Here is a 25,907-nt window from a genome sequence, read left to right on the forward strand (position 1 = left end):
CTATGTCTGGATGGTTCTATTTCAAATACTAAAAAGGAGGATGCTATCGATTGTAAATCATGCTAAAGGACAAGACCATCTTGGTTTAAACAAACATAATGGCCACCATAGTTTGAAAATAAACATTAGTGAAGGACAACATGTCTGTTCTCCCCAAGTTCTTTGGTTAAACCTGTACTCCCTAAAGTGGTAATATGAAGGTCTTGAGATATAATTAGGGTTGGAAGAGTCTGAGAGGAGGAGGGTCCCAGATAGATCCCAGGAGGTCTTGCTTTCCCTCCCTGCTTTATACCAAATCAGGGCAAAAGGAGGCATCTGCAGCCTGAAAAAGGGTTTGAATTAGAAGTCAGTGTCCTACATACTCTCAGCCTGGCATTGGTGAAGCCATGCAGAATAACTAATAATGAATGTCCCTAAAAGTCACCATGTCCCCACTGTGACTGTACTCTCTTTAGACTGAAGACTCCAGACAAACAGGTCAATGATATTGAACTCATTACTATGTGGTCATAGTGAACATAAAATGCAAATAATCAGTTTTGGTCCCTCAGCAAAATAGGTTATAATCCCGGAATCTGAAGAAACTTCAGAGACTTCAGCCTCGATAAGAGCTTGATTAGGGCAAGAATAAATAGCTTAGCAGATGAACACTGAAGAATTTTCTTATTCAGAGGATATCTTCTTTTTTTTGTTTGTTTTGGTTTTTGGGCCACACCCATTTGATGCTCAGGGGTTACTCCTGACTAAGCGCTCAGAAATCGCCCCTGGCTTGGGAGGACCATATGGGACACCAGGGGATCGAACTGCGGTTCTTCCTTGGCTAGCGCTTGCAAGACAGACACCTTACCTCTAGTGCCACCTCACCGGCCCCAGGGGAGATATCTTCTTGATGCAAAGCATACTGTCAAAATTTATTTAGGGTTAAGAAAACAAAAAGTAATCTGAGAACGTTGGGTAGCAGAGATTTTGTGCAGTTTGTTTCCATCAGGGACTCTCAAGAATTTACAATTTGCTGTTTATAGACTTGGGGGAAAATAACAGAAAATTTAGACTAAATGTTAAATTATGAAGAGTAGAATGTATATCAACATTTATAATACATTAGCTATATAATTTGTAAAACATTTGTAAATGAATAAAATTTTCAATTAAATGCAGATTGTTTTACAACCACACTTTTAGATCCAGATTGAATAGAAATTAGCTTTAATGTTGAAAGTGCATATTTATAATTTCATCAAATATGGGATATGTGCTAGAGTGCGTGGCGGGACTGAGGCAGACTGACTTGGCTTATGTGAATATCTAAACATGTGTTGGGCCTGGGAACAGGGGTAATTTAACATCAGATTTAATTTAGGGGTAATTTAACACCAGATCTATTTTATATTTGATTGTCCCAATTAACTTATGATCAAGAATTCCTTTACCACAAAGACTGATCTCCAACTTCCTCAATGTGGGAGTCATTTGTACCAACCACTTTAACCAATTTCTGAGAAGGTACTTCAGAAATATAAATCCATTCAATCAGTAGCAATAAGCAATATATCCCTGAAAAAATGAACATTTCTAGAGAAATGCTCCATAATGTGCAGTTATTGAAGGGGCTATGTGTGGTCCTATGGATAGGAAGGATTTTCTGAGACACTAACTCAGTGTTTGCCAAAATAGGTGGGGATACTTGACCCATGGGGGAAGGTAGCAACTGTCAGTGCATTGGGGAGCACTTTTGTTTCTTCATGTAAAGACAATAGATTTTCAGGGGCATGCTGAGTGATTTTTGCTAGGAAGTGGGGGTAGGCTAGGCACATCTGGCACCTTTGATCTAAAGAAATGCTGACAGGGGCTTTTTAGAGATGTTAGCTACCTGGTTAGATTCTCACAGAAGTTCCCTATCATTCTATCCTGTCACTGCTATAACTTTGGCCTGGAACCTGAAAATCAAAATGCTCAGGATCTGTCCATAGAAGAGGTGGGGGCTAGGAACACGCTCCCAGAATAAAACCAAACCTCACCACTCCTATTAGTGTCCCCGGAGGTCAACGGGAAACTACCAGATAAAGCACCACCTGGAGAGATTCAGATATTGCTTGGTTCATATGTTCACATGCTTGTACAACACTAGTGAAAGTTTATCCGTTTTCATAGAAATAATATGCCCAGTCCATATACATGGATGTGATGCATATAGTGAGGACCCACCCATAAAGGTGTATAATAGTCTATTCATATACACTTCTATCTACAGGAAGTGATGGTTCGTTCATTTATATTCTAGATACATATCTTTAACTCATTCAAGGTGTTTCTAAACATCTTCATTTCTTAGAGACAGACACATGGGCAAAGAAAGATACTCAGATGTCACTCTTGAAATTAGTTGCAGAAGAGAGTTCTCTGTGAGACATCAGACAAGAACAAACAGAAATTCACTAGTCCGATTATTTACAGGGTTCATCTTTCATACCTCCCCAAACTTCTGAAGTAGTTCAAGAGAGATTACAGAGAAGCTTTTCGAACAATACCGCTTCAAACTGTTTTCATAGGTGCTGAATGGATTTATGTTCTTGGAGCACATTACAGAACAGATTAGGCGTGGTTGGGGCCTGGTGTGCTTCTAGAACTCTAGAGTCCAAAGGACATAGGATGTTAAAGCGAGTTAATCTGATGTAACAAGCAGTGGGGTTGTGAAATGTTCTTCCTTGGAGTGTAAAACCACACAGGTATGTGCCTGAAATGGGCCACCTGTGTCCTTCCTTCTGGAGGAAAGGGGTTAGTTACACCATGGGGAACTACTGGGCCCAACTCAGTTCATGTAGCCGCTAGCATCTGTAGAATTATAAAATTACGCTCTTTATTCAAAACTCAACACCCATTCTTCAAAAGAAAGGGAGTTGAGGGGCCCGGAGAGATAGCACAGTGGCGTTTACCTTGCAAGCAGCCGATCCAGGACCAAAGGTGGTTGGCTCGAATCCCGTTGTCCCATTTGGTCCCCCGTGCCTGCCAGGAGCTATTTCTGAGCAGACAGCCAGGAGTAACCCCTGAGCACTGTCGGGTGTGGCCCAAAAACCAAATAAAAAAAAAAAAAGAAAGGGAGTTGAGTCAGTTCAGATTAAATAAACAAAGAAGTCATCATTCTTTTTAAGTTAAGACTTTGCACATTTTTACTTGCATTTAGAATGTCACTTTGTCATATATGACATAATTCCAGTTCAATATAATACTGGCAATGCTTTTATTTTTTAAAAATAATATCTTTATTTAAGCACCATGATTATAAACATGTTTGTAGTTGGGTTTCAGTTATAAAAAAAGTATCAAATCCAATCAAAGCAAAACAACAATGAGGTACCATCTCACATCACAAAGACTGGCACTCATACAAAGAATCAGAACAATCACTGCTGGTGGGAATGCTGTCTAGTTCAGCCTTTATGGAAAACAATAATGGAGATCTCTCAAAAAACTGGAAATTGAGCTCCCATATGATCCAGCTATACTACTCCTAGGGATACACTCTAGGACAGTATTTTTCAACCTTTTCGTGCAAAAAAAAGTCTTTTTTTTTTTTCATGAAACAAAAAAAAAATTACAAGGCACACCATCATTAGAAAATGTTAAAAAAAATTTAACTCTGTGTCTATATTGACTATATATAAAGTAATCCTCTTGAATAGGAGTCAAATAGGGGCCGGGAAGGTGGCGCTAGAGGTAAGGTGTCTGCCTTGCAAGCGCTAGCATAGGATGGACAGCGGTTCGATCCCCTGGCGTCCCATATGGTCCCCCAAGCCAGGGGCGATTTCTGAGTGCATAGCCAGGAGTAATCCCTGGGCGTCAAACGGGTATAGCCCAAAAACCAAAAAAAAAAAAAAAAAATAGGAATCAAATAAACATAAAAATTATTTTATGATTACTTTATTATGAAATTATAAATGATGATAATGATTTGGTCTATTTGTGAGCCGAAGCCACATATTACGGATGAAATTGAAATTTCTCTCATGGCACACCAGACAATATCTCACGGCACACTAGTGTGCTGTGGCACAGTGGTTGAAAAATGCTGTCCTAGGAACACAAAAACACAATACAAAATGCCTTCTGCACACCTATATTCATTGCAGTGCTATTTACAATAGCCAGAATCTGGAAACAACCCAGATGCTCGACAACAGACGAGTGGCCAAAGAAACTGTGGTATATATACACAATGGAATACTATGCAGACATCAGAAAAATTGAAGTCATAAAATTTTTCTATACATGGTTGGATATGGAAACTATGATGATGAGTGAAGTAAGTCAGAGGGAGAAGGACACACACAGCATAATGTCACTCATCTGTGGGATTTAAGAAAAATAAAAGAAAGTATTATAATAATACCCAGAGACAATAGAGATGAGGACAGGAAGGATCAGTCCACAATATGAAGCTTACCACAAAGTGGTGAGTGCAGTTAGAGGAATAACTACACTGACAACTCTCGTGACAATGGTAGTGAGTGAGAGAAATAGAATGCCAATCTCAAAGATGGGCAGGAAATGGGGGGGTGATGGGGGCATTGGTAGTGGGAATAACAGTGCTTTTAAACCTTAGAGGGAAAATTCTGAACACACACACACACTCTTACTAAAACCCTTTCAAATGCCTCTGTGTGTGTATTCTTAGATCAAGCCTGATACTAACTGTCCACCTCAATCTATTCATGCTTAAGTTAGGGTATTGGACATATGGTTTGTGGAAATATTTGGTGTGTTTGCATAAGACATCAAAGTTTTGGAAGAATGACCAATTTAGTCAGGCTGGCTGAGAGAGATGAGAGGAGGGAGGTGCGACCATCTGCTTAACTGCATCTTGATTTTATTTAGCACCTGCAAAAATTTTGATTTGAGCTACTTTGAAACCAAGGAAATAGAAAGAGGCTGTGGAGAAATGCTTCTGTGTCTTTCATCAGGGGACAGAAAAGTCATGTGACAAAGTCCACACATACACACATGAACACTCACACACACCTGTACATAAATACACATGCATGTGAACAGATGGACATGAACACGTGAACAGATAAAAATCATCTACTCTCTGAAGTGGAAGATGCGTAGTTATATGTTCCTTCGATAATGCTGGGTCTTTAGGAGTCTAAAGAACTTTTAATACAGATGCTTATGTTTGTTATATCCTTCAAGGTAAGTAGGAAAAAATGTAAACTTATTTGATATATAAAGGATAGAGGTTTCTTAATTGAAAGACCACCTAATATTTACAATTTATAAGCTATTATTGTGATAGCCATAACTGGCGATAAAGATCCACTATCTCTTCTCTGAAGGAATATCCCTACATGAATATTAACATGGCATAAAAACAAAAGATTAGGGGCCGGAGAGATAGCACAGCGGTAAGGTGTTTGTCTTAGATGCAGAAGGATGGTGGTTCGAATCCCGGCATCCCATATGGCTGCCCGAGCGTGCCAGGAGCAATTTCTGAGCATAGAACCAGGAGTAACCCCTGAGTGCTGCCCGGTATGACCCAAAAACAAACAAACAAAAAAGAAAACAAAGAATTAAACACAAAATTATTGCCTACAACTTTTACAAATAGATAAATTAAGATATTGCCTCCTGGGGCCAGAGAGATAGTACAGTGGTAGGTGTTTGCCTTGCATGCGAACAATCCAGGAAGGATGGACCCAGGTTCAATTCCCGGCATCCCATATGGTGCCCTGAGCCTGCCAGGAGTGATTTCTGAGCGCAGAGCTGGAGCAACCCCTGAGCACTGTTGGGTGTGGCCCCAAAACAAAAACAACAAACAAACAAAAATATTGCCTCCTTTTCTGGGGATTTTAAAATAATACTGAACTTTAATATGTCCTCTTCATCTATGAAAATTCATCCTGAAGTTTGGGTTCTTTCACTTTTACCAAAAGGCTTTGGTCTTGTTATTCTAGAGATACACTATTTATTATATACATAAACACATACACACATACATATATATATAAATATTTGCTGTTGACATTTGCTTCTTTTCTTGAATAAATGCCCATGTGTGACTCTTAAGTTTCTTTTTCTTGCTCTGGTTTCAATTTTGATTTTCTTCACCCTCCTTTCATACTTCCTCCCACTTTCCTCAGTAGTTTCGGATAATCATCATTAATCTTTGCAAATTGGGGAGGTTTCAGTTGTATTGATTTCTAGTCCAATAATCCATTTTTTTAATTTGTTTTATTTTACTCTGATACTCATTTCTATCTAGAATTTGCATTAAAAAAGCAATTTGTTTACAGTCTGTGTTTATTTGAAACTTTCTTCTTAAAAACTGCCCCTTATCTTTGACTAGGTAATACTTTGCTTAATATCCATTTTCATGCCCATCTTTGGAATAGCTCTTCTAACTTAGGGGCTGATTTTCTAGCCTGATTTCAGTTTCTTTTTGAAGCAAGTGTTTTTAGTCTTCATTTGTTAGTTGATTGTATTTTTAGTACACTCTTCAATTATTCTTTATAATTACATTCTAATCTGCAAAATAGTCTACTGCCTAAAGAAGTACTTATATATTTGAATATACATGCATATTACATTATTCACAGGGAGATGTATACATGGTGTGCTTATGTGAGAGGAAAATGCTGCAGGAACAAGGCAGGCAGGCAGGAAAGTCTAGGACAGGGATCCTCAAACCACTGTCTGCGGGCCACATGCAGCCCTCTGAAGACATTTATCAGCCTGCCTGATGTATTAGTTGCTGCTGCCTGTCCTGCTTAGCAAATAACTCGTCCCAGGCCCACAGGGCACATGTGTGGGATAAGTGGCACTCTCTGACTTTCCTCCTGCTCTCTGTCTCTCAATTCCTCCTCTCAGTCTCGAGCAGGGGTCCTCAAATAATGGCCTGCCAAAAGCAGGCCCACAGTTCCCATGGAAATACTACTAAGTTTGTTGGTTTAACATTACTAGTTCTTTATTTTAAACATTATATTTGTTCTTTTAACTTCAAAATAAGGTATGTGCAGTGTGCATAGGAACTTGTTCATAATTTTTTTAAGCTATGGTCCAGCCCTCCAATGGTCTGAGGGACAGTGAACTGGCCCTCAGGGACAGTAAACTGGCCCTCTGGTTTTAAAAGGTGTAGTCTCCTGGTCTACAAAGCCAGAATCACTGGGTCTGGGTGAGGGAGACAAAGACCAGAGTTGAGTTCACTTCAGATATGTGAGGGCCCCACTGTTCTAGAACTTTTCTTTCTCAACTTTCTTGCCTCAAAGAGGACCTGGCTTCTCCCCAGAGCCCCCCACCTCCACAGGTGCTGTAGGCCCCTGCCCTGCCCTGGAGTCATCCTCTCTGTGTCCTCAGAGAAAACTTAGCTGGGAAACTAGCTGGAAGTTTTAGGGGTGTTAGAAGTGGTGATTGTGTCCATAAAAGAATGAGTGGGGAACAGATTAAATCTCAATTTCCCCCTATAGCTCAATGACTAGTTGTAGCCCACAGAGCCAGGAGTGTGTGGCCAGCTTGTAAAATTATTCTCAGATTTACAGCCATGTCTTCGGTGTTTTCAGTGCTATGTGCTGAAACATGTGAATCCTTCAATAAGTTAAAAATCGATTTCGGGGCCCGGAGAGATAGCTCAGCGGTGTTTGCCTTGCAAGCAGCCGATCCAGGACCTAAGGTGGTTGGTTCAAATCCCGGTGTCCCATATGGTCCCCCGTGCATGCCAGGAGCTATTTCTGAGCAGACAGCCAGGAGTAACCCCTGAGCACCGCCAGGTGTGGCCCAAAAACCAAAAAAAAAAAAAAAAAAAAAAATTGATTTCGATGGTTCTAACTAGTGACCACTGTAATGAGCTAGAGATTCCTTGGGCTTAAAGCCCCCTGGTTGTGCATTAAGCACTTTGGGGTGTTCTCAAAATGCCAGAATGGCCAATTCATGAGCCAGTACCTCTGTCTTCCTAATGTCTTCTTGGACCCCAAATTGCATTTTGTAACATTCAGTCATCTTCAGCAAACATTTAACTTCCCTCATGTTTTCCCTCCAGAGAGTTTGGTCCAAGACTCTGAACCAAGCACCTTCCTAGGTCCATTTAAGGAAATGGTACTTATAAATAATTTCAGAGTACTGTGCCCTGCCTCCAGAAGGACAGTTTGGGGGATTCCTCAGGGCCCTGTGGGTGATGGTGCACCTCTGGAACCGTCTGTGTGAACAGGCTCTGAAGCATGGGGGCTCTGCCTGACTCACTGACTGGGAAAGATTTAGTGTGATTTTAAATACTTTATGGCTTAGCTCACACTCTCGGTGTTCACAGAAGGCCAGTTACTCATCAACGGAAATACCTTATATTGTACAGAGTTCTGATGTGTGTCTGGGATGAGAAAGTTGGTCAGCTTTCCAATAGATTTACTCAAATTCACCGCCTCTGAAGAGCTATTAAAACACACATTAAAAGAAAGTTTGTTTTTAAAAATATGTACCACAGGATTTGTGCTTTATGTTAAATATGAAAGCATCGTATAATATAAATTATACATAATATTTTTGTAGGGGCCACACTTGGTTTTGCTCAGTGGTTACTCGGGTTCTGCACTCAGGAATCACTCCTGGCAGTGCTCAGGGGACCAAATGGGATTGAACCTGGTAGCTGTACATAAGGCAAATGCTCTCCTCACTGGACTAAAACTTGGCCCCCTAAATTATGTTTCTTTCTAAAGCCTTAGGAGAGTACATTTGGGGAATATAGGAGATAGGGGTGGAGTTCTGGCTGGCTAAATTCCCTTCATTAATCTTCCTTTTACAGAATGCGCAGATTTGTGTATAACTATTTGTGCCTAGATATTTTAAGATATATGTATACATATTAATAAGTGTATAAAATTCCCCAAAGAAATTAATTTATATTTACTTTGGGTTTATATAAGATGTATAAATTTATATGTGAGGAAATTATATTTTACAACATTTGGCCTCCCTTATGGGAAAAATTTAATCTCTCATTTACTAAAAATATACTCTATAAAGTTTAGATCTGTCCAGGGGGTTTGCTTATGCTTCTCAGTCAAGAAAACAATGGCAGAAAAACATCCAGTTCAAGGGTAGACCCCTCCATCTGAGTCCTGTGGACCACTCCAGGGGCAGAGGTTGACAAAGCAGAAAGATGCTTCAAGTAATGTCCATGACTTGACCTCATCATACAAAATCATCCACACCAGAGGAGATGATATCTCTGCAGGCTGGGACAATCGTTTGTAAAGAAACCGTCTGTGTAGAGAGAGCAGAGAGCCATGTAGCGGCCTCATAAATTCCGCAGGCCAGATATTAGTGGACTATAATTGATTAAAAACAGCATGGCAATTACAAGATAACTGGGCTGTAAAAGTTTTATTTGAAACTAAATCCCAATCGTAAAACAAATGCTTATCTTCTAAGTCTACTCTGTTTCATTCACTTACTTAGGAATGTGGGAATAGGGAGAAAAGAGTAGAGTACCATGTTCTAAAGACAAAGTCTGGAGCTCTGCCAACTGGACCTCGAGGGACTGGGTCACCTGGAGTCACAGGTGAGACTTGGTAACATCAGCCCAGGAGGCCACATGGGGACAAGGGACTGGCAGCTCCATCTCCAGAGACCAGCTCTGCTCTGGCAAGACCCAGGGATTGAAGATCATCAGAAATATCTATTTTGGTTGGTACATTTGATGACCTGATGTTTATGCTCCCCCAGGGAGAAGGAGGTTTTGCAGAGCCCCCACACTTGCTGAGGAATTCTGGGGTGAGATCTGGTACCACATCTCTAGAAAACAACCAGCCACTGTCACATTCAATGGTGAGGAGTAGGTCGAGAGTGTCCTTTGAGAGGCCAGAGAGATAGAATAGCGGTAGAGTGTTTGCTCTGCCAATCTGGGAGGGACCCGGTTAGATTCCCAGCATCCCATATGGTCCCCTGACCTGCCAGAGGTAATTTCTGAGTGCAGAGCCAAGAGTGAACCCTGAGTGCTGCTGGGTGTGGCCCAGAAACCAACCAACCAATCAATCAATCAATAAAGTTTTTTTTTAAGGGTGTCTTTTGGTAGAAAACAGCAAAATAGAAATGATGTCTCCACCACACTGTCTTCTATTATGTGTGAAATAGCATCATGTCCAACAAATGCAGATGCATTTGGGAAAAGGGCTGGACACAAGAAGGGATGATGCTGCTGGAAATATGCTGCTAACGTAGCTCAACATGGGGGTCGTTTGTGCACCTAGGAGCTAGCATTGTCATTGCTGGTCACGAATGGATAATTCCTCGTGCCATAATCCCAAAGGGAAAGGGAAGTGGGTCTGGAGCAGAGTTGCTATAGGAAATAATCCAAACCAAGCTGAAGAGTGATGAAACACTGATCCGGGGACCTTTCAACCACATGGAAAGAGAGAGAAACTCTATTGGGACAGCAGTATTTTTTGGGAAGATAGGAACACCCCGTTGGTGGAAAACAGGTTGGGGTGATGATCTTATTTAGAAGGTCTTCCTACCCAGGTGGGTTTTCAGTGAGTAAAAAAGGAGCCAGAATGGTGGAGGGTGAAGTCTGATATGCTATATTAGTTTAGGGCAGTGCTTCTCAATTATTTTCTGTCATGACCCCCCCTAGGAAGAAGAAAACATTTTTCACGTCCCCAGCGCGACTGTAAATAGTATCTTTATTTAAAACAATTTTTAACCTGCAATATATAAAATAATTTGAGCCGATTTTTAAATCAGAGGTGATGTCTGGATTAATGGCTCCAATGAGCATGTTTTACAATGCATAGCTTTTCCAAGCAGGGTTTGAAGCAGAACACAGCGACTCTCAGCTCCAGAGACATACAGAGACATAAACATGGGGCTTAGCTTGTTATAACAGTGTTTGCTAAGGTCAAACGCGCGGCGCCTCCCTTTACGGAGCCTCATGCCCCCCCGCCCCGGGCACACCCCACTATTTGAGAACCACTGGTTTAGGGTAAAGGCTGATTATTCCAACAGCAATAAGTCATGATGGACTTAGAGAAGAAGTCCCTACCTTAACACCACTAGACTTTTTCTCTTTACCTTTTGGTCAGATGAATAGTCTCGCAGTTTTCTTCATCAGGCCATCGGATCAAACGTAAAGAAGAACCAACTGGCAGCCCCGACCCCCCAAAGTGCACTAAGTGTACCTTCATAAAATAATTATATAAATCATGGGAAATTGTAATGGTCATAGGCTTTGCTGAACAGACTAGAAGCAAATCATGACAAATCACTTAGCCAAGAGCAAAGGTGCCCTGGAAGGCAGCATTGACATGTGCTTACTACTTTTTAACAAAAAATACCTTTTTGGGCCCGGAGAGATAGCACAGCGGCGTTTGCCTTGCAAGCAGCCAATCCAGGACCAAAGGTGGTTGGTTCGAATCCCGGTGTCCCATATGGTCCCCAGTGCCTGCCAGGAGCTATTTCTGAGCAGATAGCCAGGAGTAACCCCTGAGCACTGCCGGGTGTGGCCCAAAAACCAAAAAAAAAAAAAAAAAACCAAAAAAAAAACCAAAAAAAAAATCTTTTCTAATGGATGGTATCAGGACCACACAGTTGTATGAACGTTTAGTGGAAATAAAAAATGATCATACTTGAACAACAAACCAAAAGTCAATGACAACAGAATCAATACCCAATCTACAACAAGCTGTACAAATGGGGACCAGTTACACTAGCATTCTGGGGTGTAAAGAAGGGAGATATGGGATGCATGCCAGGAATAGGGGTGGAGGGAGGACAACACTGGTGGTGGAAATGCCCCTCATTCATTGTCACTATGTACCTTAAATATCACTTTGAACGATTTGTAAATCACTTTGGCCACAATAAAAATTTAAAAACAAAATAAAAAGAGAAGAACAACAAATCTTATTATTAAAAAAAAAGTGTTGATGTGAATTAAATGGTCATGTTTTATTATAAAATTCAACTATCTTGACCTAAAAAAACAGCACCTTTCCCCCTAGAGTATTTTAGCGAGTAAATTAGTTATTCACTGGCTCAGATGAAGAGAAGCTTAAATAATCAGCAATTTTATGTTTTGAAAAGTGAAGATTGATCTGTCGACACTCATCTTCGCACAGGAAGAATGATCCCAGGCAGAGCGGAAGGTTTTGTGGGCCAGTGGAAAGTGAGGGAGGGACTAGGGGGCCAAGGTGGTCTCTTCTATCTGATGAGCACTTGCCCCAGAAGTGTGGAGGCACTGGATGTTTATATCCATCGCTGGGAAGAGGACATGGCCCTGTCGGTGCATGTCACGGGTCTGCCTTAGGACTCTGCCTTAGGGCACTGGGTTTAGAGCACCACACCTCCTGATGGAAATAATCACAAGTGGGGGAGCACTGAGCATAAAGATCGGAGAACATTGAACAGGGAGATGGGCAGCACTGAGCACAGACAGAGAGGATGGTGGGGCTGAGTTAGACCAGAGAGTACAGTGTCTGTACAGAGGCAACATAGAATTTTTGGGGGCTCAGAGACTACAGGGACGTGTGTCCACTCCATGGGGGAGGCACCATGGACCTGGTCTGATATCAGGATGACCACCACACATACACACACATGTATATGCACTTCCACACATACACATATGCACTGCCTACACTGCACACACACTGCCTGCACATCCATGTGTATACACTGCAGACTCACCACCCACATGGGTACATGCGTATACATGTACATATGAACATAGTGCCCATTCACGTTTACCACATTTGTATACACACACAAAACACATATACACATAGTCCATGGACTATATGCATGTATCTATGTCTACATAGCCCACACATGCATGGGTGTACTGCTCCACGTGTACACAGCGCCATGATGCAACCTGTGTCTACCATATCCACACATATACAGGCAAACACAGTCATATGTATGTGTGTACATGCAAGAGCATAAGGCGTTGCCTGGCCCTGGAGAGATCGTTTTTGCCCGGCTCCTCCCCTCCTACTCAACCTAAATCTGTGGAACACCTGGAACTGGGCAGCTCCATGAGGAAGTAGGGGTGCTCTGAGCCAGGCTTCGTGTCCTCCAAGGAGCTCAGGGTTGACACCACAGCTCTCGGACTCTGGAGGGAGGAGACAGCACCTCCGATCCCACTTCCACTTTCAATGCCAAGCCTCTGGGCATCTGGCTAAGTCTCAAGCAGTCCCATCCTGCACCTAGTCCTGCCACATGGCTTTGTCTTAAGAGGGGGCTCTGGAACCTTCCAGTGTGGCAGGAGCTGCTCCTGTTCCAAGCTGCTCGCCTTCATGCTCTCCAGAGAGGAAGTGAAAGGTGGAAGCAGAAGAGAAAGTTCGCAGGCACCGAGGTCAGAGCCGCAGTGCCAACTCCACATGTGTGGGGGGCGACGGGGAGATGCACTTCTGCAAAGCACAGCACCTGCCTGTTCTGCCAGCCTCCAACCCCATTCTCCAGGCTCCAGTAAAATCCTCCAGTTTCCATGTCACCCTCCACTCTTCCAGCCTTCCTTTAACCCTGGTCCTTTGAAGATCAATGGTGCTCAAGCTGTGAATTCAAACTCTTCGCTGACTCCCTGGACAGGGAGTTTAATACTAGAGTCTCCAAGTGATTCAAGATCAGATAACTCTTGTCAGTGTTGCATCAGCCAGCATAAATCACTCCCCCACAGGATTATTCTGGAATCGGGTCACAAGTCATTGGCTACCCTAGTCAGCTGCCACCGCTTCCTGCTTGTGTCTGCAGCTCTGGCCTGTGATAGCAAGGTCCTCTGCTGGACTCAGGTCGCTCAGAGCAGAGTAACACTGTGGGTTGGCTTGTCCTTTCCAGCACATGGCTGAGAGCAGCATAAAAGGTTTAGAGAGGCTGGTCAACTCACCCACAGCCACACAGCACTACAGGGAAACTGGCGCCCAAATGCTGTTCTCCAACCTGTGCCCCTCAGTGACTCCGGCTCCTCCCAACACCAACAGCCTGGTTTTATGAGAACATGGTTGTATTTCTTCAGATCGGCCCCTGAGTGCTAGAACTTTCTTTCTGTGAGGCCTCTGGGTTTAGCTGGTATGTGAACAAATTTAGGAGATTAAGTCCCGGGTAAGGGTATTTACGAGACTATGACAGCTTCCCTGAGAGGCTTTGAAGGATCAGGACACTTTCCCATTCCACTGCCCACCCCAGGGGTCCCTGTCTCAGCCCAGAGTGCGGGTGACTCAGCACCCCTCAACCTGTACAGACCAGCTTCCAGCTGCATGTTGGGATGGTGTAGAGAGTGGCCGGATCTCATGCAGGGACTATATTCAGGGTCAATCATTTCTATGTTCATAAGAAGCTTGGTGCATCTTCCGTCCAGGTGTGAGTGTGTGAGGATGTGTTTTTCATTCCCCAAAAGGCACCTGCCACAGTGCAGCTGAGCCCTGCATCCAGGTGGGATAGTGAAGGCACCGTGGGGAAGAGTCCTTCCTGCCCCTGACCTCCACATGCCACAGCTCCCAGAGCTACAGACTCAGGTGAGTCAGTGGACTGGAAAGGGTCGGGAGCTGCCTTGCATGTAGTTGAGCTGAGTTTATATCCCTGACACTAAAGAGAGTTCCCTGAGCCCTGCCAGGAGTAAGCCGTGAGCACAGAGCAGGAAGTGAGCCCTGAGCACAGGCAGGAGTGATCTCTGAGCAGAGAACCAGCAGTAAGCCCCGAGCACTCATCTAGGAGTGAGCCCTGAGCACTCTCAGGAATGATTCTTTTTTGTTTGTTTGTTTTTTGGGGTCACACTCAGGGGCACTCAGGGGTTACTCTTGGCTCTTAACTCAAAAGTCACTCCTGGCAGGCTTGGGGGACCATATGGGATGCTGGGATTCGAACCAGGGTCTGTCCTGTGTTGGCCTCATGCAAAGCAAAGGCCTTACCGCTGTGCTATCGCTTCATCCCAGGAATGATCCGTGAGCATCCCCAGGAGTGATCCGCCAGTGATCCCATTAGGTACATTTCCCAAATACAAAACCAATAAACCAGGGCCAGGCACACAGGCCTCCAGCAGCGGCCCTGATTTCTCTCCAGCGACATGAGCCCTCTGGTGCTGCCCTAGAGCCCCTGAGCACCATCACCCGGTGGGGTCTGGTTGCACCGATATCAGAGCTGCCAAGACCCCTGACATGGAGTCTGATATGGACTCCATGATGCAGAGTAGGGCAGTGGCTGAGGCTACAGTGAGAGCATGGCCCGGTGGAGTGGGACCAAAACCTGCCGGTGCTGATGCTCAAAGAAAGACCATTTTAGCACCAGTGTAATGAGAAGAGCAAGATGAAGTTCTGAGGACATGGCTCCCGCCTGGTGCAGATGTGTATGCATGTACTATCCTGCTCTGACCTCAGGGTCTGTCTAGAGCTCAGCAGAAGCCCGGCTACTCGCAAGGGGCTTATGTCTCGTCCCCATCAGAAGGGGCTGTCACTGCCCAGTCAGTCCCAGCATGTCACAGGGCCTCACCAGGACCAGACTGAAGAGGAGACAATGTGCTGGCCTGATGCCTAAATTGCCTTTCGAAAACTGACTCATGGTCTTGGTGCTGCTAACTTTCCCAGGTGACTCTCAAGGGCGCTAGGTCGCCTTCTGCTGTTCTTCCCAGCTCCCCATCATCCATGCCTCTCCCTCTACTCTTGGAGAGACCAATACCCTTTAAACAACATTTACAGTTATTGAGCCTCAGGAGCTTGGGGGTGGCCCCAGGGTTGGATCAACAGGCACCTGTGTGGGATTATGGGATCTGTCTATTTCTACCTCAATCAGTATATGTACGCATTGTTACTCATTGAATGGAATTATCTTTGAATGTAGCACCTTGGATTGGTGTGGACACCTGATGGTCCCACCTTCCAGGTGTGATGTTTTCCCTCAGATAAAATGCCTTGGTGAGCTTCGACTGTGCTGTACACACAGGTGAACCAGACCCACCTGACCTGCTGTTGTAACTTGAGCTTTCCATGTGTCTATATGTTGATGCTTAGGAAGACAGAGAAAGCTATGGGGGTTGGCCCTGAACTCACAGGTGAGCAGCAGGTGCTATGCACAAAAATCAGGGTGCCTTGTACTTCTGAGGCCACCCCATGAAGTGTGGTCGGTGAGATATGTTGTATCATGTGGATCTATCTTCCCAAGATGACTGAGCATCTGTGAAGGAGAAAGACCAATGGGAGGAGGAGTTTAGGTCCTGCATGTCCTGCCTGAGCTCCCAGAGTTGAGGGGATCTGTGTACCTCCCCTGCAGGGGGTACCAGCCATTGGGAGTCTCCAAGCCATGGAGCCACAGCCTGACTTCCTACCTGATGGGTGTCAAGAGAACAAGTGTTACCCACTGATGGAAGAAAGAGCAGATGGTCTGCCATACTTCCTATACCCAGCCCTGGTCAGGGAGGTGCTTGCCAGAAGATACAGCCTTCCATGGTCAGAGGCAGAGTAACGTCCATCCTGCAGCTTCTCCAGGACCCAGAGCTGTCCCCTTTGTGCTCTGGTGACCATCAGGCTGCCACTGAGAGCAGCTAGAAACCCTGTTTCTTAGTCTCAAATCAGCCTAGGCTCCATGAGCCCCCACAGTGGATGCCTATGGTCCTGCCAGTTCTCCTTCTGGGCCAGTTGGGCTAAACTGTGTGAGCCGAGCAGGGGGCTCCTAGATTTGTGACTTCCTTGCACCATGGTATTCAGAGGATGGGGCATAGAGGAGACCCTAGAAATCAGCGCCCTCCCAGCTCCTGAAGCATTGTCACCAGCAAGCGGGTGACAGGCAGAGGTGCCAGTGCCCAGCTGGTGGGCCAGGAGATGGCCTTTCTTCCAGGGAGGCCTCAGAAACATGCTCAGCAGTTGCACTTTCCAGCCTGCTATAAATATGCCTGCTACCACACTCACAGCCTTATTTGAGCATAACTGAGCAGACTGCATGAGCGAGTGGTCAGGCCAGCCGGTCTGAGAGAGCAGGCAGGAACCTTTATTTAGCTGGACAGTGGGGCTAGGCAACTGCCAGTCACCAGAAAGCAGCATAGGCAGCCCAGCACTTCCAGAAGGAAACCACAGCATTGACTGGAAGGTTCTGGCTTTCCCTCCTCATCTCACAGGTCCAAGGGTCTGGATACTGAGAAAAGCAGCCAAAGAGAGGACAGTAACAGGGTAGGGACAGGAATGGTTCTGATGGAATCCAGGTGGACGGATGCTGCTGAAATGCCCAAGTCTCCCCAGATTGAATTCCGAGACATGTGTCAGGGATGAAATAGCACCAATGCTCCTCCTCTTGGGGTGCCTGAAAACTGGGGGCCGGCTGTCTTGGGAGAATTCAGAGCATTTAGGGTGGAGCCAAGCTCAGCTCTTCTCTCCGCCTCCGGGTCTGGTTTGGCCAGGCTTGGGAGGAGGGGAAGCTTGAGCTGGGAGGGGTGGCTGACTCAGGCCTTAAGAATGTGCCCGGGTTGGTCCCACAACTTCCACTCCGCCCTGCCCCCCCAACCAAGCACAGAGACTCAAGAGATGCTGATAAGAATTCTTTTATGTTATTCCAATAAAAAATACATTCATACAGAAATATAACAATCTTGCAAAAAAACAATTTCAAATAAAATCTTGTAAAACAGAATGCTTACAAAAATCTTACAAAGATTCTTTAGATAACAGGGTGCTTCCCAAAAAAGAAAAAAAAAAAGAAATTTCACTAATAGAAATCTTTTTTTTCAGTGTCAAGCACAAAGTTTTCTGCTTGATTGAGGCTCAGTTATCACCTGAACAGAACGTAGCTCTTCATGGACTTGCTTATTAGGAAAATTACAGGCATGAAAACACACTGTGCCCAACCCACACAGTTCTGCAGTTTCATAATCCGGACAAGTCTGTGCAAGCCGAGGGCGTGTGTTTTAGGGATTGATTTCTACGTCTTTATTTTTGGTCTTCAGTTTACCTTCTTATCTAATAGTACAGTTATGGCTGGGCAGGGCCACTGAATGTTTTCAAAACCCAGCCAATCCAATGCCCAGATATTGATTTGCCAAAACAAAGGTGCATCTCTCTTTCCCATCTTCCCCAAACAGAACAACAGTCCCTTAGGTAGAGGCATGTGTCACAGCCCATGTTTCAAAACCCTGCCAGGTGACAACCCAGAACTGCTCATTTCCAGAATGATCCAAAAACCTCAGCCCTACTGGTCCACAAATGGTTCTGACCCCCTAGGGTATGCCAAATCGGGAAAATTGCTCCTTGGAAAATCTGGAAGAATGTATATACTGGGAAAAAAAATAATGGTTGTTGGGCATCCAAGCTTTCTAAAAAAGCAGCCTGGGATGAGCTTGCTCTTGGATCAGATGTTTCAGCAAGGCTAGAACTCAAAACCAGTTGAGATTCTTAGGGGGTTAGGAGGTTGGTTGGACCTGACAGGGGCCTTGCAGTGGGAGGGTTGTGGGGAGACCGAGTCACACTGCAAAGCTTATTTTCCCTCTCTTTGTGGCCCTTCTGAAACACTGCTTCACTGCCTGTGGAAGTTTCTAGCTAACATTCTAATTTCTCCTTAAAAAAATATTTATATATTATCTATATATAGCATATATATATACACACATACATACACTTTACACACAAATATACATACACAAGAATTCGGGCCACTTTTTAAACAAAAGCGGGAGCCTTTCTGTATCACCAACAGGTAGCTAGGTAGGAACAGCAACCTTGTGCCTTAGAAGCAAATACATCACCACATGGTTTTTGTAACACTTGTGTCTCTTGCCTATACATTGGAAATGTGACATATCAAACACAGTCGGCGTGTAAGCTATACAAGCATTGTGCAAAGTCGACACGAAAGTCTCTTGGCAGGAAAGGTCCAACGTTCGCAGGTGCTCGAGGGGAGAGGCCCCTACGGGCCGGGGATTCCCCCTCTTTGCTGTCTGTCTCTGTGAAGGTCTGGACATGGGCTTTCGGGTTTCCAAGTTGGTACAGTACAACGCCAGGTGAAAATAAAAGAGCCTTAATAAAGCATGCACCCCGCACCCCTGTAAGAGACCCCACAGAAGGGCCTTGCGTAAGGCACCATTGTTAAGATCTACAGTGCATTTTCAGCTAGAAAACCAGAAATTAGTCCTCAAGGCATAAATAAGAGAAACATAGCTGCATGAGAAATCAGTTCCTAAGCCATAGTGGTTTCGTCCATCCACTGAGAACTGGAGCTTTCGGGGCAGTGGAATTTCAGCCCAGCGCTTCCCAGCCGGCCTGTCTACACCGACGTGCTCTGGCCCAGCCTGAAGCATGTGAACTCCAGAACAACTGTCCTCAGCAGGGCACGACAGAGCAGGACACAGAGCCCTGCAAAGAAAAGCACTGCCGCTGCCCAGTGACCAACTGACCTACGGTGAATCTGACCCAGGCTTCTCTCGCTGGGCGCAGAAAGGTTGATTTACAGGGTCCCGCTTCCCAGGAACAAATACTTTCTGGCCAAACACTACCCTCAAAGGGCCTGGCTCACCCCCACGGGATCCCTTCCAATGAGTCTCTGTCCATACATCTGTCCCACGCCTGCCCTCCACATTGCCTTATTTTTTTTTTTTTTTGCTTTGTTTTCCTTTTCCCCCTCAGGTGCAGACCTCCCAGAAGATGGGGGGGCACCTCACACACAGCATTCAAACCGCGCCGGCCGCCCTGCAGGAAGGCGCCGAGGCCTAGTCCACTGGGGAGCTAAGCCTACACACACAGTCACCCTGTCCACACGCTCATAGCCACGGCTGGGGCTCCCCCACCTCCCACCACACTCCGCACACTTCTGCGGGGGCCCCTGGGCCCTCGAGCCAGCAACCGTCCAAGGAGACCCTGGGGGCCGGCGGGAAATGCCTCCACCAGGCCGGCCGCAGCCTGAAGCCGTCTTAGCCGCAGGAAAGGCCGCAGGCTCACAGGTGCCTCTTCATGTGCAGGGCCAGATGGTCGGACCTGGAGAAACACCTGCGGAACGAAGCCTGGATTAGGCCTAGCATGGACCCCCGGAGCCCCCCGGAAAACGGAAGGAAGGTCAGGCCCCTGGTGGGCTTCTAAGCCCGGACATTGGGCACTCCAGGAGACGAATATTAGAGCTGCTGCCCAAGAAAGGCCCCGAGGCCAGGGCAGTGGTGCCCGGTCCCCATGCGCCCAGTGGGGCTGGCACCACGTACCTGTCGCAGTGGGCACATTTAAAAGGCTTGGCACCCGTGTGCTTTCGGAAATGTCTGGTTAGCTCATCGCTTCTTGCAAAACGCCACTCACACCCGTCCCAGGAGCATCGGTAAGGCTTCTCTCCTGGGAAGAGATAGCACACAGCACCGTGAGGTCAGTTGGCCCGGCAACTGTGGCCACGGTGAGCGACAGGCCCACGGCAGCAGGAAAAGGCGACTCGGCAGGGCTGTCCCAGGGGCCCCCTAGCTGCCCTAGCTCAGAAGCCCCGTGGTAGTGGCCGGTTGGCCCCAAGGAGCTGCCAGCTCCAGGAGACAAAGAGCATGTGCTCTGGGTACAGCTAGGCCAACACTTCATTAGCAAACTGGAACCACAGCAGGCGGCTAAGCCACCCTGGGTGCTTGGATCTGAGACGCCCTGTTCCTCATGGGGTGCAAGGCCTTGCCTAGGTACCCCTTTATCCTAGCCAGAGGCCATCTGGGAGATTCAAGGGCTTTTTGCCAGGCAGAAAACCTGAGTACTAGGTGGGCAGTGCCCATCTCAGGAAGCTCTGCCGGAACAGGTCCAGCTTGCCTTTCCCCGACCCCATGCTTCATGCCCGCCACCCACTCCTGACCCTCAGCTCCATGACATGTGGCACGTGACACATGCGGGCACATGGGACCCCCAGATGGTGGACGGTGAGGACGGAGAAGGCCTTTACCTCTTGCGTGATTGAGCTCAGAGTGTCAGCCACTCTCTGGGGCATAGTCCAGTCCTTCAGCGCCTACTCTGCCCCCCGAGACCCACGGGGGGTAGGACGAGTCTGTGTGTGCTTCCTGCAGGGGGCCCGGCCCCCTCCCAGGGCAGCCGTTCCAGGGGCGCCCGCCCGCGGCCCACCGCCCAGGTGGGGGGCGCGGGAGGCACTGACCTGTGTGAGTGCGCTGGTGGGCTTTCAGGTGGGAGCTTTTGGTGTAAACTTTCCGGCAGCCGTTGAAATGGCAGCGGTGTACTCGGCGGCGGCCATCGGGGGAGGCGTCCCCACTGCCCTTGTCCCCCGCTTTGCCCGCGGTCCCCCCGTGCATCTTCCCAGGAGGAAGCGGCTCCCCGGACCCACAGCCCCACAGCTGGGAGGCCTCTCGGCTCAGTTCAGGAGATGACGGGGGCGAGGAGGCCAGGGGGCTGGCTGGGGGCACCGAGCCAGCCAAGATTTCGCCCATGGGGTCGGAGGCAAACTTGGAGGTGGGTGACAGTTCTTCGGAGCTGTCGGAGGCTTCGCTACTGGCGTCCGAGTTCAGGCTGCTGGTGTCCAGGCTGAAGGCAAAGCCGGGGCTGTTGAGGGAGTCCTGGGGGGCGCTGCAAGGTCGCGTGTGGTCCGAGTCCTCCTTCTTCTCCCCCCGGGCGAGAAAGAGCTTGGTCCACAGGTGTTCCTCCTGGCTGTCAAACTTGATGTCGGAGGCAGACACATAGCAGGGCTCGCTCTGCAGGTATCGCTCCAGCTCCAGGCATGTCTGAGGGAGGAAGCACAAGAGCCTCGTGACCTCGGTGCCTTTCAAAGCGGAAGTGAAAGCAAGTGGGAGCTCCCCCAAGAGGCAAGAGCAAAGGGCAAAAGGCAACCCTGCACCCCAGCCACTGGTCACCAGGTCTCCGAGGGGCTGAGGACTGGGGAGGAGAAGGTGGTGAGGCCGGTCCCAGCCACACTACACTGGTCTACACTGCAAGGCTCTTTAAGCCCCTCCTCTGTGCTGTCTGTCCACACTGTGATGCTCCCTAAGCCACTCCTCTGTGCTGTCCATCGTTAGCTACCAGGTTGTTGTTTCCAGTAAAAACACACACAGAGAAACAGTCTCAGACCCAAACTGGTCTGACCAGATCATCTGACAGTCCGGGGAAGGGTGCGCATGCGCCTGGGGTGCATGAATACGCCTATGTGCAAATGTGTGTTCCTGAGTGTATGTATGTGGTGCACCTGTAAATGTATTTGTGTGTATTTGTGAGTGCTTGTCTATGTGTGTATGTGTGAGCTTGAATGTGTAAGCACCTGTATAAGTGTGTGTTTGTATGTTTGTGTGTGCAGGGAGCCCAGGAGAGCCCAAAGAGGCAGGGCACAAGGGGGGCAGGCAGCAGGGCCCATACACAGGGGCAGCTACTGTTCCTCAAACTGCGCCAAGCACCTCTGCAGGCCCCTTAAAGGCCCCCAAGCAAGATCCAGCAACTTCAAGGATTCCCAGGCTCCAGGAAAACAAGCACAGTGGACAACAGGAGACGCCCTCTGGCTCGGCCTGAGGGGCCGAGAACTTGCTCCAGGGCCAAGAGTATGACTGCCTGAGTCATCACCTCTTCCTTTCACCCCATGCCAAGGAGACTTCCTTTAAAATTCTGAACCTTGGCCAGCAAGGAGCCAGCCAGTTCCAGTGGACATGCAGGGCATGTGGTCAGCAGGGAGGGCCCAGCCCCCACTCACCCATCCACCGGGCACCGAACTCTTAACCACCCAAGGGAGGCTGCCCTATATCCCTACCAGCTCAAACTTTCTAGCCACTGGCAAAGCAAAGCAGTGGGAGACATTTTAGGAGGAAGCGAGCCGGGCTCAGGTCTCCACAGGAGGCACTGCCCGCATGTCCATATAAGGATGCATGATTCTAGAACTGGACGCCCATCTATAGGGCCGGACGCAGGCACGCAGCACCCACACTTGCACTCCCACTCTGCTGTCTCGGCAAAGCCTCTCCAGGAGGCGCAGAGCTGACCCAGAGGGCTCGGGGCTGCTTCCTCAGCACATCCCCTCCTAGACTCGCCTGTGCTAGCCCCTCCACCAGTAGGCAGGCACTGCCCGCTCCTTCCCTCTGAATCACACTCGAGTCAGGATCGCACACCCCAGTGTCCAAGGAGGGGCAGTGGCCGACGGGAGATTTTTACTGATGTTCCTAAGAAAGAGGAACATGGGCTGATGGCGATCTTGTTAAACTTTAATCAGCTCAGAGCCAGTCTCCATTGTGCTGGTGGGCACAGGGGACCAGAGCTAGGCAGTCTCAGAGTTTAGGAGCTGCTGGAGCAAAGGCAGCCCAGCTGGGCAGATGGCCCAAATCCCAAAAGCCCCAAGGAAACTACTTAGATCCATTTCCTGGTAGCCCAAGGAACCCTTGAACATGGAGAGGGGGCCCCAACATTCTACCCCGGTATCCTTCTTAAAAGCTTTCTAAGGTTCTGAAACCCACTGGCTATATTTGATCTGCCAATATGCTTGGGGACGGGTGAGGGGGGTCAGATCAGCACCCCAAACCCTTTTTTTTTCTATCAGACAATGAGCTAAGTGTCAAAATCTGTCTCCCAGGCGCCTGGAAATCCCGGAATTAGAAGGAGAGATGGAAGGGTGGGGCAGGAGGGGAGGAGGGAGGGTGGGTTAAGTTTCTCAAATGTCCAATGTCAAAAATTCCAGTTCCTCCCCCAAACACGGGAAGGCCAGACTCTAAATCTTCCCAAATTAAGACTTGAAACTGTTCTCTGCTCACTGTCATATGACTGGGAAGTCTCTGCGTGTGCGAACATGGTTTTTTTTTTTTTTTCCTCCCCCTGGTCAACAATAGAAGCAGGTAAGAAAAACAAGGCAGACCCAGACGACCATCAGGAATCCAAAGAGGAAAATGAAACCGAAAAATAATGGTAGAGAAAAAGCCTCTATAGAAATTCCAGGGGAGAATTTTTTTTATTAAAAAAATAAAAATAAAATAAATCGTTTTAGGTACAAAAGCAACCCCCCCAAAAACAAAACAAAAACCAGCCTCTGTACTGTCTCAGTGAATCCATCTGACAATAAACAGCTGTGGGATCCTTCAGAACGGGTAACCAGCATTACATTTGTGCCAGGGCCCTGAGCCCAGTCGGATCTAGCACGTGGGAGAATGAGGTTCGGAAGATCCAGAAACGTATTCTCCCCCATACATACACCCAAAAATAAAAAAATAATAAAATAAAATAAAAAACTGGGGAGCCAACAACAACAACAAAAAAGACCAGTGGTATCTGCTGAGATGACAGCCCAGGCTCCACGCCCAAAAAGGGAAATAAAAAAAGCCCTTTAAAGGAGACAGCAGTGGGGGGGGGGGACTGTTTGGGGATGATCAATAACATCATGTCCCCCAAAGCATTTATTAAAAAAAATAATAAAAAATTTTTTTTTACAAAAAGGAAAAAAAGTGAGCGAGAAGGGGGGTAAAAAAAATAAAAGCCAATTGCGCCCTGATCCCGCTTTACCTGTTGCCAATATTCCTCCAGGGAAGGCAGCGCCGAGAAGTACCCGGTCTCGTGCACGATCTGCAGCTCCTGGAAGATGCTGCACATGGGAAGCACATCCATGTCGGGGTGCGCACGACAGGCGGCCGCGGCGGTGCAGCAGACGTGGAGGTGGGCGCGCTGGTGGGGCGAGCCGCCAACAACTTGCATGCACTCGAGGGGCCGGGGCCGCCGCGGGTTCGGATCCCCGCTCGCCTAACCTTCCCTGCCTGCCTACCGACTACCCTCCCGGACGAGCCTGCAGCGCCCTAGAGCCTCGCCTCGCTCGCGAGCCCGCACAATATTTGCAAACAGCCCCGACTGACTGCAAACGTCACCCGGGCCAAACTTCCCTATTCAAAGCTCCGCTGCGGCCTGCGCTCCGCCCCGCCCGGCTCCCCCCGCCGCGCCGCCCCACGTGACCCCGCCGCGCCCCGCCCCGCCCCGCGCGCCGCCCAATCAGCCATCGCCCCGCCCGGAGGCCGCGCGCCGGTGATGTCAGCGTCTGCCAATCCGCGGCCGCGACTCACAGCGGCCCCGCCTGGCGTGACCGAGCCTCTCCCTTTCCGCCCTCGCCATTGGTGGAATTCGAACTGAGGCCGCCGCTGATTGGTAGGTGGCACGGCAGGCTATTTTTAGCAGGGTATATAAAGCGCGGGCGGCCGCGCCGCGCGCTGGAGGAGTCGGCGGCGCTGGGCGGTGCAGCGACCGAGCGGCTCAGTGCGCGGCGGCTTGGAGGGTCGGTCGGTCGGTCGGGGCGGGCTAGGCTAGGCCCGGGCCGGGCCCGGGAGTACGGACGCTCGAGCCCAGCTGCACGCCCCGAGCAGGGCAAAATCTGATCCTGGGCTCTCCTAGTTCTGCATAGCAGCATCCGGAGAAACCTTGCACCAGGTTCTCCCTGGCTGCGAGCTAGCTGCCTTAGAACCAAATGTAGGTTTTGTCTAAAAAATTTTAAACAAAGAGGATACCCTCCACATTTAAATAAAAACTGAGATGCAAGTTAAAAAGACAAAAAAAAAAAAAAATAAAAACACTTTATTCCTGGTTCCCAGCCCTCCCCCCAAAATAAAGGCCATATAACCTATGATTTTGCAAAGGTCCAAAAATCCAGAATGTAGGGCCTGGGGACGAGCAACCATTGGGGGACCCCTAGTTCCTGCGGGTGATCTACTCAGTCAAAGGCAGAACAAGTCTGCTGCAAGTGAAAAACGTCCTTTTCCTTGTGGCCTGGCCGCTTCCCTCACTCAGCTTTCTCAATGCAAGGCTGCGGGTCACTGGAACCAGTTTATCCTGTGGAACCTCCCAGCTCACCAGCGGGGCTCTCCCTGGGAATGTGTAAACAATCTGGGTTCCAAAGGCTGACGACATTGTTTTTCAAATGAATTATCTCCTAAAATACACCGCCCTGATGTTCCTCTTCCAGAGAAAAAGGGCCCAGCCGCTAGGACTTTGGATTCCAAACGTTAAACGTTAGCTGTTGGTCCCCAGCTTCTTAGTTTCTGCGTCAAGAGAGTTTTT

At 47.7% G+C, this 25,907-nt stretch overlaps 1 protein-coding gene across 2 annotated transcripts; it reads right to left on the minus strand.

The window, feature by feature from the left end:
• Nucleotides 1-17,484: 17,484 nt before the first annotated feature.
• KLF6 (KLF transcription factor 6) lies at nucleotides 17,485-24,669 on the minus strand. Of its 2 annotated transcripts, XM_049776326.1 has the most exons (4): nucleotides 24,372-24,669; nucleotides 21,049-21,628; nucleotides 20,141-20,264; nucleotides 17,485-19,934 (listed from the first exon to the last, which is right to left on the minus strand). In XM_049776326.1, the coding sequence occupies exons 1-4, from the start codon at nucleotides 24,558-24,560 to the stop codon at nucleotides 19,883-19,885; spliced, it is 945 nt and encodes a 314-aa protein (XP_049632283.1). In that variant the 5' UTR covers nucleotides 24,561-24,669; the 3' UTR covers nucleotides 17,485-19,882. The 2 variants fall into 2 exon arrangements, with proteins under 2 accessions (XP_049632283.1, XP_049632282.1); XM_049776325.1 differs by lacking the exon at nucleotides 17,485-19,934 and having other exon boundaries at nucleotides 19,963-20,264.
• Nucleotides 24,670-25,907: the final 1,238 nt, after the last annotated feature.

This window comes from Suncus etruscus, chromosome 7 (assembly GCF_024139225.1).
Source record: "Suncus etruscus isolate mSunEtr1 chromosome 7, mSunEtr1.pri.cur, whole genome shotgun sequence".
Taxonomy (NCBI): domain Eukaryota; kingdom Metazoa; phylum Chordata; class Mammalia; order Eulipotyphla; family Soricidae; genus Suncus; species Suncus etruscus.